The 18,097-nt window shown below is 54.0% G+C and overlaps 1 protein-coding gene and 1 long non-coding RNA gene across 2 annotated transcripts; both read left to right on the top strand.

The window, feature by feature from the left end:
- The first annotated feature begins 4,405 nt into the window (after positions 1 to 4,405).
- Positions 4,406 to 8,060, top strand: LOC135299817 (serine/threonine-protein kinase pim-1-like). Its single transcript, XM_064419242.1, has 7 exons — positions 4,406 to 4,645; positions 4,919 to 4,969; positions 5,158 to 5,524; positions 6,147 to 6,326; positions 6,583 to 6,762; positions 7,011 to 7,147; positions 7,433 to 8,060. The coding sequence occupies exons 1-5, from the start codon at positions 4,406 to 4,408 to the stop codon at positions 6,687 to 6,689; spliced, it is 945 nt and encodes a 314-aa protein (XP_064275312.1). The 3' UTR covers positions 6,690 to 6,762; positions 7,011 to 7,147; positions 7,433 to 8,060.
- Positions 8,061 to 11,857: 3,797 nt separating this feature from the next.
- LOC135298423 (uncharacterized) lies at positions 11,858 to 16,245 on the top strand. The gene is made up of 3 exons (XR_010360406.1): positions 11,858 to 11,928; positions 14,237 to 15,510; positions 15,756 to 16,245. It is a non-coding gene; the product is annotated as an uncharacterized LOC135298423 (long non-coding RNA).
- Positions 16,246 to 18,097: the final 1,852 nt, after the last annotated feature.

The following is an 18,097-nucleotide window of genomic DNA, read 5'->3' as shown; positions in this document are numbered from 1 at the left end:
CAGATAGAAAATGAGAGAGGTGAAAGCTCAGTTAGGACTTAATATGGATACTTCTGTGAAGGACAATGATTATGTTTTTATAAGCATATTAATGGCAAAAGGAGGGGTAAGGACAACCTGCATTTCTTATTGTGAAGGATATGGTTACCGAAGATGAAGAATGGGCTGAGCTACTTCACCCCTTCTTTGCCTCAGTTTTCAACAATAAGACAGGCCATCCTCAGGACAAGTGTTCTCCTGAGCTGGTAGATGGGCACAGGGAGCAGAACAGCCCCCTGGAATCCAGGAGGAAGCAGATGGGGACCTGCTCAGCCACTCAGGTGCTCACAGGTGTCTCTGGGAGCAGATGGGATCTGGTGGATGAGCTCCCCAAACTGCTCTCCATCATTTACTATCAGACTTGGCTCAGCAGGGAGATGCCAGAGGAGTGGAGGTGCCAATGTGAGCCCATCCCCAAGAAGGGCTGGAAGGAGGATCTGGGGAACTCCAGGCCTTGTCAGCCTGACCTTGGTGCCTGGCAAGGTTATGGAACAGATCACCATGGGAGCCATCACAGGGCACCCACAGGATGGCTGAGGGATCAGAGCCAGCCAGCGTGGATTCCAGTATCTGCACTGATGATCTGCATGAGGGGACTGAGTCCAGCATCAGTACATTTGCAGATGACACCATCTGGGTGTGAGTGTGGATCTGCTGGAGGGCAGGAGTGCTCTGCAAAGGGACCTGGACAGGCTGGATCCAGGGACCAAATCCAACAAGGTGAGGTTGAGCAAGTCCCAGTGCTGGGTCCTGCACTTTGGCCACAACAACCCCTGCAGCACTACAGGCTGGGGACAGAGTGGCTGGACAGCAGCCAGGCAGAAAGGGACCTGCAGGGACTGAGGGACAGCAGGCTGGACATGAGGCAGCAGTGTGCCCAGGTGGCCAAGAAGGCCAATGGCTCCTGGCCTGGATCAGGAATGGTGTGGCCAGCAGGAGCAGGGCAGTGATTCTTCCCCTGTGCTCAGCACTGGTGAGGCCACACCTTGAGTGCTGTGTCCAGTTCTGGGCCCCCCAATTTAGGAAGGACATGGAGAGGCTGGAGCGTGTCCAGAGAAGGGCAACAAGGCTGGGGAGGGGTCTGGAACACAAGTCCTGTGAGGAGTGGCTGAGGGAGCTGGGGTGGTTTATCCTGGAGAAAAGGAGGCTCAGGGAGACAAAGCAGTGTCAGGGCACAGGTTGGACTTGATGATCTCCAAGGTCTTTTCCAGCCTTGCTGATTCTGGGATTCTCTGAAACCACCCTTGGAGCAGTTCCACAATGAGCCCTGGGCCTCCTCTTCAGAAGCTCCAGCAGCCCACGTGCCTCAGCTTCTCCTGCCAGCCCCAAAGCCCATCCTGTCAGTCCTGCAGAGCCTCTGCAGCTCCTCCTCATTGCCCAGAACAGGGAGCCCCACAGGCAGACAGAGCAGCCCAGATGTGCCCCCCTGGCCTGGGGTGCCTCTGGCAAGGGAGCAGCACCAGGCACTGCAGGAGCCTGCAGACAATTCCTGCAGCACTTGGAGGATGATCCTGCTGCCCAAGGGACGTTCCCATGGTGCCAAGTCAGGAACTGGAATGGGGAGTGGGGCCAGAGAGGAAAGGGCAAACAGGGATGGGCTGTTTGCAGGGGAGGGAACAGGGCTGGGCAATAGGAAGAAATCTGGATCAGGGATGGGTAAAGAAAGCAAAGGTGGAGCAAAGGAAATGCTCAGGGCAGTTTGGGGCTGGCTGCCAGGCAGCCTTGGCTCTGAGCAACAGGGTCTGCAGTGGGACAGGAAACTCCCAGCTGATGGGAACAAACTTTCTGGCTGACTGCAGGGGCCAGGACAAAGCTGAGTGGTTTCCCTGGAGTCCCCCAGCCCTTGCTGGCCCCAGGGGCTGATGGCATTTGTGCTCCCTCAGGTTCATGTCCCCACAGCAGCAGCATGGGGGTGCTCCTGCCTGCTCTGTGCAATGCAAACAGGGGCTCCTGAGCCAGTGCTGCCGTGGCTGTGCCTGCAAGGATGCGGCACCTGTGTGAGCTGGGGGAGAGGCCAGGGCTGCAGAGGGGGGATGTTGTTGGCAGCTCCATGAGGACGCTCTGGGACGCTGCCCTGGGCTGTGCAGTGCACTGGGGATGGATCAGCCCCTGCTCTGCTGCTCCTTCCCGTCTCCCCCAGGGCCCTTGCAGAGCCCCAGCCATGCTGTTTGCCCCCAGCCTGCCCACAGCCAGCCTGGGGCTGCTCACCCTGGGGCTTTTCTGTGCTGAGCATTGGCCTGGCCGTGTTCTTGAGAGAGCCTGGGCAAGGAGCCTGGAGCCCCCAGGGCCTGGCCTGAGGCGTCAGCGCTGCCCCAGCAGTGCCCATGGCCTGTCCCTGCTGCAGCCCCGGCACTGCCACCCCCAGGACTGTGCCCGGCCCCGAGAGCACTCAGGCCCTGCAGCAACACCAGGGCCACCAGGGCAGCGGGGCAGGGCCACGGCAGCAGCACTGGCAACACCAAGTGCTGCTGCTGCTGCTGGGCACAGCTGCTGTGCCAGCACTGATCTGCCCCAGCTCTGCACACAGACATTGCTGCTGCAGCTCCAGAGAAGGCAACAAAAGGGGGATCTCTGCAGAAAACTCTGCTGGGAGATCTTTTAGTTCCTTTAAAGCCACTGAGAGCACAGCTCCTCATTGTCACAGTCTGCGGCCACAGCAAAGGTGGAGAGAAACAAAGTCAGAAATAGCAGAAACAATGGTCTAGCTTTAGGAAGAATATTAAAAAAAAAAATGACAGGGAAATCAATGGACCAAACCAACAGAACTTTCAAAGATTAATTTTGTTATAAGTGATTTGCAGAAATTGGCCAGCAGTTTAATGCTTCCTAATATGTCCAGTCTTCAGTCTCCACACTGCAGCCTTGAGCTCCTGGTTCCTCAGGCTGTAGATGAGGGGATTCAGGGCTGGAGGCACCACCGAATACAGAACTGACACTGCCAGATCCAGGCATGCAGAGGAAATGGAGGAGGGTTTCAGGTAGGCAAGTACTGCAGTGCTGAGAAATGCATTTCTCCTGCTTTTTTCCTTTTCAGATTCTTTCTGTCATCTCTTTAGAGGTCCAGTTTGTTCTGGTGCTTTTCATGAACTGATTGTACTCTTGATTTAGATGGAGACTGTGGAATTGATTTCAGATGTAGCAGAATCTGAACTGAACACAGAAACAAACTCCTTCTGTCAGCCCATTTTCATCTTCTAGATCACTTTCAAGATGTCCTTGGGGGTGTTGGAATGATTATCACACAGCTCTCCACTTCTGGCTGCAGGCTCTGGAGATTCTTTCTTTGCATTCAGTCAGGCTTGCATTCCCTAAGAGTTCTTGGTAGCCTGTCATGTTTGCTTAGGGTAGAAGAGTAACAATGAAAACCTTACCAATGGCACAACTGCCCAGCCCACAAGGAAAAGAAAAGAACAAGCTGCAAAATTCTTCAAATATTTGTCCTGCTTTGCTGCAAGAGTTGTGCTGTACCCACAGTGTGGAAAGCTGCAGTTGGTGGCACACCTTGTGACAGAAGCTGCACCTCGTTCTCCAGGAAAGGTTCTTGGAAAAAGCAAACAGGACTGAGGAGAAGATTCTAGAAAAACTGAAAGAGCTTTTAAGATATTAAATGAAAACTGAAACAATTCAAGACGTTTTTCTCAATTTATTTTTATGCTCCCCTTTTCCATCTTGCACTACTTCTCCATCCCATTAATTCCAAATGGATCTCACCACTAAGATCCATGAGTTGGCAAGTTTTAGACATTTTAAGATACCATGACCTACACAGAGTTTGGCTTCCCCTGTTTTTCTTGGAAAGCAATGCTGGAGAGATAAGTGCAGTGCTTGGGTCAGGTACAAATTCTGCATTCAGGGAATGCGCTCTGAGAGTGTTTGACCCTGAGCAGGGACAATGCACAGCAGGGACCGAGGGGATTCCTGAGCCACTGTGCAGGAGTCCAGACTCTGGCTCTTGGCTGAACTCGGCAAAGTTCCCGTGTTTGCAGAGGCTCAGGGGCTGCCCTCGGGGAACGTGGGGCTCGGGGCGGGGGCGAGCGGGCAACGGACAAACGGACACGGGGACAAACGGCCCCGGAGCTTCAGTTGCAGCAGCGGCAGCGGCAGTGGCGGCAGCAGCAGCGACAGAAGAAACTTGAGAGTCTCTTCTCCTCTCCCTCTCCCGCTGCCCCGTACCTCTCCCGCTCCCCCTTTCCCGGTCTCCCCTCCTCTCCCCGCCTCCCTCTCCCCGTGCCGGGCCGGGCCATGCCCCCGGCCCGCCCCCGGCCCCGGGCGGGGCTGCCCCGTGCCCGCCCCCGGACGTCCCGCCGCCGCCTGGCCTCAGCCCGGCTCTGGCCGTGCTGGCGCTGGCGCTGCTGGGCGGGCGTCAATGCCTGGGGCTGGGGCGGCATCGCCGGCTTTTGGCTCCGCCTGGCCCGAGCCCGGCCCCGGCCCCGAGCCCGACCCCGAGCTCGGCCCCGGCTCCTCCCGGGGCCCGCGGAGGACACACGCGGTGTTGCCGCTCCCGCCACCTCCGCTGCGGCTTGCCCGGCCCGAGCTCCCCCGGCCCGAGCTCCGCCGCTGTCCCGTTGCAGGGAGCGAACGCCGGGGCATGGCCGGGCCGGGGCGGGTGAGGGGCGCTGACAGCCGCGTCCCGCCCGCAGGGAAGGCACAGCAGCGCCTGAAGGAGCGGTACCGCCTGGGACGCTGCTGGGCCGGGGCGGATTCGGCAGCGTCTTCGCAGCAACGCGGCTCTCGGACAGCGCCCCGGTGAGCGGCGGGGCCGGCGGCGGGCGCAGGAGGAGGGGGTGGAGGAGGAGGAGCAGGGCGGAGGAGGCGGGTGGAGGATGGGGCTGGGCAGGGTGGACAGCGAGCTGAGCCCTGTTCTGCACTTGGCTTGCAGGTGGCCATCGAAAGGGTGCCACAGAACCGCGTCCATCACTGGGGTGAGCTGGTGAGTGAGCGAGGTGCTGTGCTGGGCAGGGATGAGCCGAGGCCCGGCAGGGTGGAAGCCTCCAGGACACCTCAAAGGAGAGCGGGCGTGGGGCCAGCGCAGGGCGCAGAGCATCCCGGGCTGGCTGAGAGCTTCCTGACCCCCGGCACGGCATCAGCCCCACTGACGGCATCGTGCTCGTCCCACAGCCCGACGGCACCAGCGCACCCCTGGAGATTGTGCTGCAGGTCAAGGTGTCCAATGGCTTCTCCGGTGTGGTCCAGCTGCTGGAGTGGGTTGAGCTCCCCAACGACATTGTGATGGTGCTGGAGCGCCCAGAGCACTCTCAGGACCTGCACCGTTTCATTCGGGCACGGGGGTTCCTGTCCGAGGAGGTGGCGCGACAGCTGTTCCGCCAGGTGCTGGAGGCCGTGCGGCACTGCACCAGCTGCAGGGTCCTGCACAGGGATATCAAGCCAGAAAACATCCTCATTGACCTGGCCACCGGGCAAGCCAAACTGATTGATTTCAGCTGTGGCACCTACCTGCAAAAGACAGCCTACATTCATTTTGCAGGTGAGCCTACACAGAGCTGTGCTCCCGGTTCTGGTATCTGATGGCCCAGCATCTCAGGGCCCAAGCTGGGTGTGGCAGCAGGGATTCTCCCTTTTGCTGACCTTCATGGCACGGAGTCTTCAGCCGAGTTGGGTTTGAGCAGGGGTGGGTGGGGAGCCATCTTCCAGCCCTGCTGGCAGCCTTTGCCCACCACTTTGCCCAGGACTGGGGCTGGGGCAGCCAGCCCAACAAAAACACCCGTGGGTGAGGGTAGCAGAGATGGGGGGGCCTGGAACCTGTGCCCCAGCCAGTTTGGTGTGCAGGTGAGAAAGGGCTTGGGCTGCTCCACTCACCTGGTTTCTTCTGGGTTCATAATGTATTTTGGGACAATGCAGGCAGGGAGGATGAAGGCATGGTTTTCCCTCAGCACTAAGTGTGTTTCTGTCATGGTTGGTCTTGCCAGGGCTTCCGTTGTCCCCTTCCCACACCAGTGGCTTCTTTTCCAACCCAAAGTTTGTACACCAGTCCCAGGTGCTGGTGAGAGGGCAGTGGTCACCCCGTGTGCCACTGCTGCAGCCCCGGCACGCCCAGGGATGCTGGGGCCAGCAGCATCCCCCTGATGAACTCCATCTGTATTCCACAGGAACACCATCATACAGCCCCCCGGAATGGACCCATTTTGGCTGGTACTATGGCGAGCCAGCTACCATCTGGTCCCTGGGCATCGTGCTGCACCAGATGGTCTGCGGGGAGCACCCTTTCAGGAGGGGCCAGAACATCAGCTGGGACCATCAGCTCTCGCTGCCACAACGGCTCTCTCCAGGTGGATCCTCATCTCTGGGCATGGGGGGAATGCCAGTGCTGGGAGACAGCAGCAGGCTCGGGAGCATCCCGCTCTGGCAGCTGCTGAGGAGGTGGCACATGTCCTGCTCTCCTGCTCTCCTCCAAAACAGGGAACTGATGGGAAAGTTTAGGCTCAGCTCTGAGCACATCCAGCATGGAGTGGGCATGGGAATAGTGGGGCAAAGCCAACAGAAGCCTTTTCCAACTGACTGGCCGTTTCTGGTTTCTCTGCCCAGAGTGCCAAGATCTCATCAGGTGGTGTTTATCCATGCCGGACGTGGAAAGGCCCTCATTAGAAGAGGTGTTCTGTCATCCTTGGATGCAGGATATTCATCTGCCCTAGAAGAAGGGAGAGAGCCACAGGCACACTGTGCTGCAGGGCCCTGGTACTTTTGCAGGGCTGCTTTGCTGTGCAGGCAAGGAAGGGCTTGGGCTGCTCCACTGCCCTTGTTTGCTTTGAGATCATGGTTATTTTGGGGGGCAGTGCAGGGGGAAAGGAGAAAGCGTGGGCTTCCCTCACCCATGGGTGTGTTTTTCCTGTGGGTGGACATGCAGGGGTTGGTGCTTCCTCAAGACCCTGACAGAGATAAGATTTTTACATCTGTTGTTTTTTCCCCTTTTTGTCTATTATCTATTTTCAATAATTTGTTGTTTGTTTTTCTAGAGGAAGCGTTCCAGGTGGGGTCCAGTCTGGATTGGGAAGTGCTTGGGACCAGCTGTGGCGTGGATGGGCCGTGCCCTTGGAGCAGGCTGAGGACATCGTTTGGGACCAGCTTTTCTTCCAGCCGTGGATGGCGTGAGGTGGGTGCCTGTCTGCTTGGCAGGGTGGGATCAGAGCTTTTGGGAGATGGCAGCGAGCACAGGAGCATCCTGCTCTGGGCAGCTGCTGAGCAGGTGGATGTGCCATGGCTGGATGCAGGCTGGGCACATGTCCTGCCCTCCTGCCTAGCTGCCAAAAGCAGCACTGATGGGCAGCTCTGGGCACAGCTCTGAACCCGGCCAGCAGGGCCTGGGCACCACAGGCAGCTGGGACAAGGGGACAGGAGCCCTCAGCTGACGGGTGGTTTCTGCTTTCTCTCCTTGCAGCCAGGCTCTGCGGATGCTGAAGCTGCTCTGGGCTCTGGCAGGGCTCTGCTGGAGCTCAGCACCAGGCTGGAATCAGCCAAAGAAGAAATGGTGTCACCTGCAGCACAGACTTGCTTGAGCATTTTGGCAACACAGCTCAAGTTTGCAGAGTGTACACCTCCAAGGGAAAACATGACACCTCCCAAAAATTAAACTTGTTCAATACCTTCTGAAATCAAATCAATCTGGGATGACTACAAATGACATTTCTCAGCTTTCTCAAGATGTAGCTCAGCCCTTCTCTGAACAGTTCTCTCCCCCACCTGCCTTTTACTTTTCAACTGCTCCCTATTTTCCCCCAATAAGTTACCAACCTGTTGCAGTCTCCATCACTCTTGTTGCCTTCCTTGATGCCCCTGACCACAAGGAAGGCCAAGCCCCCAGGTTTAGGGACTCATGCTGTCAGTGGCTGAGGAGCAGCAGTGTCTCAGAGGTCCAGTGGGATTTTAGTGTCATTCAGAGCCACTCTCCAGCCCTCAGCTCTCCTCACTGCTGAGTTCCCACTCCCTTTTCTTCATCTTTGCAGCAGGATGAGCTCTGTGAATCCCCTTGAGCCTCCCCACTCTTCCCAGCCCACGCAGCCACCTCAGTGAGGCTGAAGCTGAAGCTTCTCTGTCTCCTCTGGCACTCCAGTCCAGTTCCCTGTGTGGGGAGCCCCAGTCCCAAAGCACAGCACACAGCAGTGCAGTCCGGGCTGGAGCAGCTGCCCTGCAGCCCTGGCTTGGCTGTTTGTGGCAGCTGAATGCTCCCTGTTTCCAGCTGTCCCTGCAGGATGGCCCCAGGGCAGAGCCCAGCCGGGCTCCCACTGCACCCCTGGAGCTTGGGGCAGACAGTGCTCCCAGAGCTGAGGTTCATGGGGAGCACCCGGAGCTGTGCCTCGCACTCAGTGTTGGCAAGTGTTGTGTTCTCATCTCCTGCAGCCTGAGGGGAAAACAACCTGTGCTGCCAGGCCAGCACTGCCCCTCTGGGCAGGGACAAGGCTGAAGGGCTTTCCCATTCCAGAGGAGCTGGTACTGAGCCCTGGCAGGGCTGGAGCTGGGTCTGGCCTGCTGTCCGGGACTCGCTGCCCACCAACCACCCCCACCCACCACGCTCTGTCCTCCAGAGACAGAAGGGTCTGTGTGTGCCAGGGACTCTTGGATGTCTCTGTATCCAGGGACAGAAGGGTCTGTGTGTGCCAGGGGCTCTTGGATGTCTCTGTATCCATGGACAGAAGGGTCTGTGTGTGCCAGAGGCTCTTGGATGTCTGTACATCCATGGACAGAAGGGTCTGTGTGTGCCAGGGGCTCTTGGATGTCTCTGTATCCAGGGACAGAAGGGTCTGTGTGTGCCAGGGGCTCTTGGATGTCTGTGCATCCATGGACAGAAGGGTCTGTGTGTGCCAGGGGCTCTTGGATGTCTCTGTACCCAGGGACAGAAGGGTCTGTGTGTGCCAGGGGCTCTTGGGTGTCTCTGTATCCAGGGGCAGAAGGCTCTGTGTGTGCCTGGGTTTCCATAATGTCTCTGTACCCATGGGTATGGGAGAACATGGACAGTGAAAGTGTCAGTCACGTTGCTTGCACACTCCTTCCTTTGTGTACAAGACACATCCATGCACACCCCCACATATTGGTATATTAATAGGAGAGGGATGGATAGAGACTTCGCACAGAGCTCCAACTTTGGCATAACTCACCCTTTAGCCAGAGACCAGGGGATTTTTTTCCCAGCTCTGTGTGAGAAGATGTCCAAGAGCTGAAGGAGCAGCATTCAGAAGCAGTTTCAGGATTTCTAGGTAGGAAGTGGAGCTCACAACCATCCATATAACTTGCCATATTCATTGGGATGGGCTGCTGCTTCTTTAGGAATATGGCCCAATGCAGACAGGAGACTTGGAAAAATCCCAGCTCTCTGTGGGTTTGTGCAAAAGCGGGAGCAGCACAAACAGTTTGTGCCTGCCTGGGGGACACAAGGTCCAAGGAGGTTTGGTGGCAGAGGGTGACCTGGGCTGGTGGCAGGCAAAGTTCCATTCTATGACATTCTCAGAGTGGCACAGGACAAAGGTCCAAGTACCCCCAACCCCACTGATGAAGTCGGTAGAGTGCTGCACATCCTCTAGGAAAAGCTGCTGTCAGACAATCCACTGGGATTTATAACTTTCATTTGCAACACTTTAAATCCAAATTTCCAACTGCAATATTTTTACACTCCAGACACAGTAATGCATAAATGCATAATAGATCTTTCAATTTCCTATTGATTCAATCACAATTTAGAATAACATAGTATTGCAAACAAAACCCTGAATGTTTTAAAAAAGGGATGCCAAGGTCAGTAAGATGAATCCATGCCATCAGAACATTTACAGAGTAACTGATTTCTCTTCTTAAAAAGATCAGTTGCCTCTTAATCCAAAGTTACCAAGGATTTTCACTACACATTTGTTTTTTGGTTTTATCTTTCATATTTTTTCTTTTCTTTTTTGTCCAGTGTTTTTAACAGAGAACTCGTCCTACAAAAGGAATGTACAGCAAAATGAGATACATTTCTGATAAACAATGAAAACGTAGGCTCCTCCTCTGTTTACTTTTCTCTGGACACCCTGAAGAAAAAAATCTAGCAGATATGAGCAGAGGTGTGAAGTGTTTCATTTGGACTGAGCTGGAGTTCAGCACTGCTGACATCCTGATCCAGTCAAGAGCTGCAGAATTCTTTTGCACATCTTGAACCCTGTGTTTGCTGGCACAGCACCTGCAGTGCCGACGCACCAATGCACGTGAATAACTCTGTTATTCCCTCTCAGAATTTGGGCTCTGCCCCAGCACGAGGTGCTGCAGCCCTTTGCTCCTGGTTCCCGTGTGGAGCAGCTCCCTTCCTGCTGGCTGAGCTGCTCAGGCAGAGCCCGGCAGCTCCTGGCCCTGCAGGGCTGAGGCTTTTCCCCACTGCTGGGCACAGACTGATGGAGCAGCACTGCTGAACACAGGGGCACACAGAGGGACCAGCAGCAGCTGCCTTTGGCCACCTGGGGCTCCAAGGCCCAAACTCTGAGCAGCCAGGGCTGGAAGAGGCTCACAGGCTCCCTGTTGGCTGTGCTGCCCCACTTGTGCCTGGCCCAGCTTTGCCTGGGGCAGAGGGAGAACAAGGGGCAGCTCCCTCCAGCCCAGCCCAGGGACCCCTCCAGCCCCAGGGCTTGGGGCACTGTCAGCACCTGCTGCTCCAGCCACCACTCCTGCTGGCCCTGACAGCAACACCCAAACCGGGGCTGATCCCGAGGGAGCAGCAGCAGGGCCTGGATCTGATCCCTGACTCTGGGCCAGGGCTGGACAAATGGCTCCACAGCAGCAGCACATAGAGCTGACTTTCAATGTCGCCTTGACTTTTTAAGATTTTCTAAGTGTTCTGATGTTTGCATTCTTGTACCAAACTTTCTCACACACTTTCTGTAAACAACTTATTGTTTTGCATTCTTTTATGGAGGAGGAGAAACTTGATGGACTGTTTGTTTGTCCTCGGAGAGGTGGCACTTTCACCCTCCAATCCACTGTCATATTTGGAAATCTATAAATGTTGGAGTAAATAAATTAACCTGCCCTTTTTCCTGCCTTGAGACCAACAGCGTCTCTGCGTCGTGTTGTCTTGTGTCCTATAGTGACATTTCAGCACAGCCCCTGCCACTCTTCCCTCCTGTGTGCAGCGGTGTCACAGCAGCCTGAGGCACCTGGGAGCCCCCAGTGCCAGCAGGGACTTGAGATGACAGCCCTGGGCTCCTGGAGATTGTGCAAGGAACAGAGCTGGGGACTCCCTGTCCATGGGGAGCTTCCAGATGGAAGAGGCTGCTGTGCCCAGGCAGCTCCAAGGCCACAGCAAGGAGGGTCTCGACCACTGGATCTGTGCCAGTCCCACAGTCCTGGGCAGCAGCCACCGAGCCCTGGGGGAACAGAGGGCATAGCAAGAGGGACAAAGCCAAGCAAGGTCAGAGACTGGAGAGAGCCAGAGCTGGGAGCAGGAACAGCTGCTCCATTGCACTCTTGGAGAAAGCTCTTGGCTGGTTCACAGCACTGAAAGCCATGAAGGACAGAGAGGAGGCCTCACCAAACAATGCTCCTGTTTCCACACCCTCCCCTCTCTGTGTCCCAGAAGGAATTGGATGGACTGTGTTTTTCTCTCCAAGTCGTCTCGTTCAGCATGAGCAGCTTAGCACCAGGAGCTGAAGGAGCTGAAGCCTCAGGCCACAAGAGCTGAGCAAGAGGAGACTTTCTGAGCAAATGAGTGCTGCTAACCTGGACCTAACTGAATTCAGCAGATAGAATCCTGGAATCACAGAATCCTTTCTGTTGGAAAAGACCTCTGAGCTCATCCAGTTCAGCTGTTCACCCAGCAGTGCCAAGCCCAGCACTAAACCACGTCCCTGAAGTGCCAAGGCCTGAACAGCAGGCCCTGAGCCAAAGGTGGCCTCTGGATGAACCTTTCAACCAAAGGTTATCTTTGTATCTGCTCATTAATGAAATATGCATGGTCATTAGCATTGTGATAGATGTAGCTGACACATGTATTGATCTTTTTGTATTTGCAAGCCAGACAGGGCCATGAAATCTGACATCTGGCCTTGTTTGGGGCTGAAGGATCAAAGTCAGCTCCCTTGGTTCCTCCTTGAGCCCTGGCCAGGCTTTGGGAGGAACCCAAGAGCAGGATGAAACCAGATGTTCCCACACCAGAAGTGCTGTCAGTTTGTTCATTCAGCACTCTCAGAGCTGGGCCCTCTCACTGCGAGCTTGGAGCCTCACCTGTGGCTGGAGGCAGCTGCAGGAATTCCCAGTGTCCAGGAGTGGCTCTGCAGCCCTTGGCTGGGACAGCTTCCCCCGCTGCTGTGTGGATCTGGGGGATGCTGAAGTCTGAGGGTAACAGGTGCTGGATCTTTCTTAATCACTGCTGCAATCTTTGGTGGTGATGGCTGGGTGCATTGCTGAGCTGCTCCTTTTGTGATCCTTTGCTGCTTTGAGCTGCAGTAAATGACACTGATTCCTTCAGTTGGAGTCTGTGTCTTTGGTGCTGACCCTGCCCACTGGTAAAACAAAACTGGCACAGTCGGGCCAGATGACAAGAAAATGTCATTTTTAAATGTAAATATGAGGAATCAGTGCCATCAGAAATTCCCAGATGGGAAGCCCTTCCCTGGAGTTGGCTGGCTCTGGAGTGGGCTGAGGTCAGAGCAGATGTGAGCAGTGGGGCAGCTGGTTAAAAGAAGCCGAACCCCTGGATGTCTTAAAATGCATCCAAAAATTGCATATGGAAAAAGGAAAAAAACTTGTGTTTTTGGAAGACAAGAGTGAATTTTGTTAAAGACACATTGGAAACAGCACTAACCGAAGGTAAAACTGTTGTTGGAACACTCCCACATGGAGTGACAGAAGAAGGTTTCAATCTTGAGCTCAGGTTTGTTTGTGCAAGTGATATAATAATAATAATTATATATAACACAATAATCTTTATTTATATCTGTATAATTAAAAATTGATAATGTGAAATAAGGCTGACAATAATTTGTCAGCTTTGGCTGCTCACTGTAAACACTAAATACCCTAGAGAAAAGGACTGGCCAAGACCCAAATGTCAGTGGTAAACTTTGTGAATTGTGTACAATGAATAAAGGAGGAAGGGATGAAATTGGCATTTTTTTATAGGATTTGTTTATACTGTGATGCGGAATGCTTTGTCTGTTACTGTAAAAAATACAGTGATTAAGACTGCTGGGTTTTTCATATCCCAGACCATCCACAAGCTGCAGCATTGGTTGAATGGGTGAAGGTTTGTTAAAAGAGCAGTTGACAAAATGAGGAGATGGGAACCTGTCCCCATGGAGACCTCATCTCCCAGATGTGCTCCATGCCCTTAACAATGGCCCACTGGGAAAATGGAAACCCCCTGGCTGTGCACGGCTGCCCCCAATTTACATTAACAAGCTAAATTGATTATTAGAAGAAGTAAAAAATGATGCTGTGAAAATATCCAATAGTACATCCTGTGAGCTCCAACAAACACAAATGGGGCTCTGCAGAACCACATGGCCTTGGATTATCTGCTTGCTGGCCAGGGAGGAACCTGGGCTATTGTAGGACAGGAATGTTGCAGGGATGTTTATCAGTGCTGGGTTTGAGGTCCAGCAATCAGGAATCTCCTTGATAGAAAGATCAGGAGAAGAGTGGCAGAAAGAAGAAAATTCTTCCTGGTGGGACTGGCTCCCAAATTGGAGGCTGCTGTGAAATGCATTCATGGCAGTCACTGTGATCATTGCGGTGTGAGCACTTGGTGTGTTATGGTTCCATGTTAGAGTTGTTGTGACACCTTGTGCTGGAAATGGAGTACTGAGATTTGTCTAAAAAGAGACACAGTCTCAAGAAAAAGTGGGCTGTAATAAAGAACATAGAGAATAACAACTAATTAGGGCTGCTTTAGTCAGACCCTGCCTCACTGAAGCCTCAACAACAGGCCCTGAGCCAAAGGTGACCTTTAGATAAACCTTCCAACCAAATGTTATATTTGTATCTGCTCATTAATGAATCATTATTAGCAATATGATTTCTGTATGTGTTCATTGGTGAAACATGGATTTACCTTTCTGTGTTTGGAAACTGGACAAGGCCCCATCTGGCTTTGTTTGGGGCTGTGGGATCAGTCACCTCCCTTGGTTCCTCCTTGAGCCGTGGCCAGGCTTTGGAAGAAGCCAAACAGGACAATTAAACCAGTTATTCCCACGCTAGCACTGATGTCAGCTTGTTTGTTTAACAGTGTAAAAGCTGTGGCCTCTCACAGTGAGGTTGGAGCCTCACTGGCTGCAAAGGTGGAGGCACCTGCAGGAATTCCCAGTGTCCAGGAGTGGCTCTCCAGTCTGTGGCTGTGAAAGGGTTAAAAGCACTGTGCCCAGGCATACTTGGGCAAGAATAAGAGACATTGCACTCAGTATGGATGCTTGCAAAAATTCAGCCACAAGCTAAAGACACAGGATGAAACTTGGCAAGAAATAGGGAACAAAGCTGGCAGAAATGAAGGGCAGAGCTTGCTAAAACCAGTGAGGAAATTGCTGAAACAGCCAACAAGAGACTGCACATGCCTAGAGGAGAAAGGTGAAAAGGGCACCGTGATGATGTCCAGCCTTCATCAGGAGACCCCCGAGGAAGACGCGGAGCCTTCCTCAGTGCCACCACCAGTGTGCACTGTGCCTGTGCTTCGTGTATGCTAATGATTGTAATGAGTACTGAGAAATCGTTTATATAACCACACCTTTTCTGAGGAGAAATATGAATATGCATAGAGTGTAACTGTATATTGTAATCTGCTGTGTGCCTGTGTGCGCTGTTAGGAGGAGATATCCCTGCACACCCAGCAGGCTGAATAAAGCAAATCCCCTCCTTGGGCTTTGTTTGGGAAGTGTCTCTTGGCCCGATTTGGGGCCATTCACATCCATGGGGTTCTGTCAAGTCACAGTGGAACCTTGGTGCCCTGTTGTTGCACAGCCTCACAATGCTCTCCTGCTGCCATGAGGTCCCTCCCTCGGTGACACACTGCAGCCCTGGTTCCATGAGGGGCTCTTGGCTTCCATGGTGCACGCCTTTTTCACATCTGAGCCTTGCTTCCATGGGTTCCATGGACTGACAGGGGCCCTCTTCATTCCATGGGGCCCAGCTAGATCACAGCAGAGCCTGGCTTTCATCAGGTTCTGATACCTGTTCTGCCAGCTGACGGGCTGATTTAAAGAACACAGAAATCAATGGGAAGAATGGTCTTATTTTACTGTGAGTGTTAAGGCAACACAAAAGTTAAATTATGCATTCAATAAAACTACCTGCTTGGCTTTAGCAACAAGCAAAAAGAAGCAAGGTAATGCACTTAATCATTATTATAGGAGAGAAAGGATAGGGATTGAGAAAGACACATCACCAATTGCCTAAATACTTTACCATCATCCAGAGTCTGCAGTTGCTGAAAGGTCCCATTTCACAGCAAGGACCTGGAGAACTCTTCCAAGAGATTGGGAAAATCCCATGTGGTGCATCCACCCATAGGTGAGTTCTCCAAATTTGCTCCAAATGCAGGTCCAGCTTTTATAGGCCCAAATCAGCAAGCCAAAGTCACTTGATTATATTTTTAGCACATAAACTCCTGGGTCTCATGGCACTTTTCCTGGCCAGGAGGGGCCAGGGATTGGCCAGAGCACAGTCCTCAGCTTGGAGGGTTTCCTCTAAAATATCCTATAAGCCTCTATTCATGCCAGTTGGGGAAATTTCTTAGAATGATGCATTTCTTGCAGGTAACTACACAAGATTATGTGGAAGTCTCCACAGCAGCTGGTTTGGTTTTAAACAGCAGCAGAATCATATGGGTCATCTATTTTTAGCTCAATAAAACTGATGGTGTTAGTTACAAAATGCCCAAGGTTTGTCCTGTAAGTCAGCTCTGGCTGAGGCTGCCACTCAGGCCTGAGCACATCAGAAGCTGAAGTGACCATGACTGGGAATGGCAAAAACACCCCACTGGGACTGGCCCAGAGGCCCCAGGACTCCTTGGCATGGATCACCTCAGGAGACAGCATTTCAGGGAGCCCAAAGGACTTTTGGAAGAGATGCTGTGGAGACAGAAGAATTCCACAGCTGAATCCCTTACCTGGGCTCCCAGAGGACCCTTCTGCTGTGGGGCTGCTGAGGGTGGAGGAACAGCAGGTACCCATGGCCACCCCAAAACAGGGCCCCGTTGGCAACACGGCACCGAGCGGGACTGCGGGACCCCATCCCTGGGATGAGTCAGGAGCTGCAGAGCTGGGAGTGCTCAGCCAGACCCGCTGACCCTTCAGGAGCCCCACACGGCCAGAGCGTGAGCCCAGCGGGGAGTGGCCACTGACAGGGACTGTGGGGCCTGAACCAAGTCCCAGCCCCACTGAGAGCGGCTGTGCCGGACACGCTGGAACTCCAGGAGCAGCTGGAGTCCGAGGCAGCCAGGTGGTGCCATCATGGACATTCCTTTCTTCCCCCTCAGAAAGGACACTGGGATCTGGGGAAGTGTCAAGGAAAGGAGTAGGGATGGTGGAAGCTGTGGAACAGCACTAACAGGAGAATCCCAAACTCTTCTGAGAAAGGAGGGCAGAAATCCCTGGTGTCCAGCATCCTGCCAGAGAAACCCATTCCCAGAACTGCCAACATGAAACCATGCTCCAATTCTCTGGATTGTGCCGCTCCTGACCCACTAACACCTGCCCACCAGAGTGAAGCTCTGAGGTGGGATTGATGGAGGAAACCTGAGCCCTGAGCCATGCCAGGGTCAGTGCCAGGAGCATCCCCTGGCACTGTTTAACAGCAGCTCTGCAGGACCTGGGGATGCAAACAGGAGGAACCTGAGCACCTCCCACCAGCAGATACCTCAGAGCTTACACAGCAACACAGCCGTGGCTCTCCCAGACTGGATTTAGGAATGGCACACCTACTGCAGCCATGGGATCCAGATCTGCCCAGATCCCTTTGGGACTCCTGCTTTTGGTGTCTCTGCCTCCTCTCCCTGCCCGAAGGAGGCTCCTCTCTGCCCTCTCCCTGCCCTGACAAGACAGCCACACAAATAAAGATGTGGGATTGCCGGTGATGAGGGGTTGTAGAAGCAGCTTCTCCGGGTCTGGCCTCTTTCCAAAACCCATACAGTCTCCTGCAAGAAGGAACCTCCTTGTTCACCCTCCCCAAGCGTGTCAAGCTCAGGAAGGGATTCCTGACACCCTGTCCAGCTGGGAGAGCTCCTGTGTCTCCATATCAGGGGATAAAACTAAACAAAGGAACCCTGGGGGGACTGAGATTGTGACATGGGGACATCTGCATTTATTTCCCAGTGGCAAATAAAGATTTGGTATGGTGCCAGAGCTTGTTTTGATCTACATCTACCTTTGATAAATGTCCCTCGTCCTGACAGCGACTCCTCTGCAGCTGCTCCGGGAGATCTCCTGGGCCAAGTACAGTAAGAGGAGATGTCAGTGGTGCTGAGGTGCCAAGGGGGCCATTTCAATGCTCTGCTGAATTCCAAGGATAATGTGTTTCCCCAAGGAGGAACATTCCTTTCTGGTAGTCACTGCCCATGAGGGACATTATTCAGTTGCTCCGTTGGGTGAGTTCCAGCTACAGGGAGAGGGAGGAGGAGATGATCCCACCCATGGCTGCTGCTGGGTCCAGACATCTGGGGAGATAAAACTGAGCCAGAGCTTCAGCCTCTCTCCCAAAATCACAGAATCACAGAATTACTTGGCTTGGAAGAGACGCTAAAGTTCATCTCATTGCACCCCCTGCCATGGGCAGGGACAGCTTCCATTATCCCAGGCTGCTCCAAGCCCTGTCCAACCTGGCCTTGGACACTGCCAGGGATCCAGGGGCAGCCACAGCTGCTTTGGGCAAGCTCTGATCTCTGTCCAGGTGGGCAGAGACAGGACCCGAGGGAACGGCTGGAGCTGGGCCAGGGCAGGGCTCAGCTGGAGATCAGGAAAAGCTTCTTCCCCCAGAGGTGGCTTGGGCACTGCCCAGGCTCCCCAGGGAATGGGCACAGCCCTGAGGCTGCCGGAGCTCCAGAGGCCTTCGGACACCACTCCCAGGGCTGCTCAGGCTGCGATTGTTGGGGGGTCTGTGC

Source organism: Passer domesticus, chromosome 4 (assembly GCF_036417665.1).
Source record: "Passer domesticus isolate bPasDom1 chromosome 4, bPasDom1.hap1, whole genome shotgun sequence".
NCBI classification, from domain to species: Eukaryota; Metazoa; Chordata; class Aves; order Passeriformes; family Passeridae; genus Passer; species Passer domesticus.
Note: the sequence above shows the minus strand (reverse complement) of the source record. Positions and strands in the feature narration are given on the sequence as shown.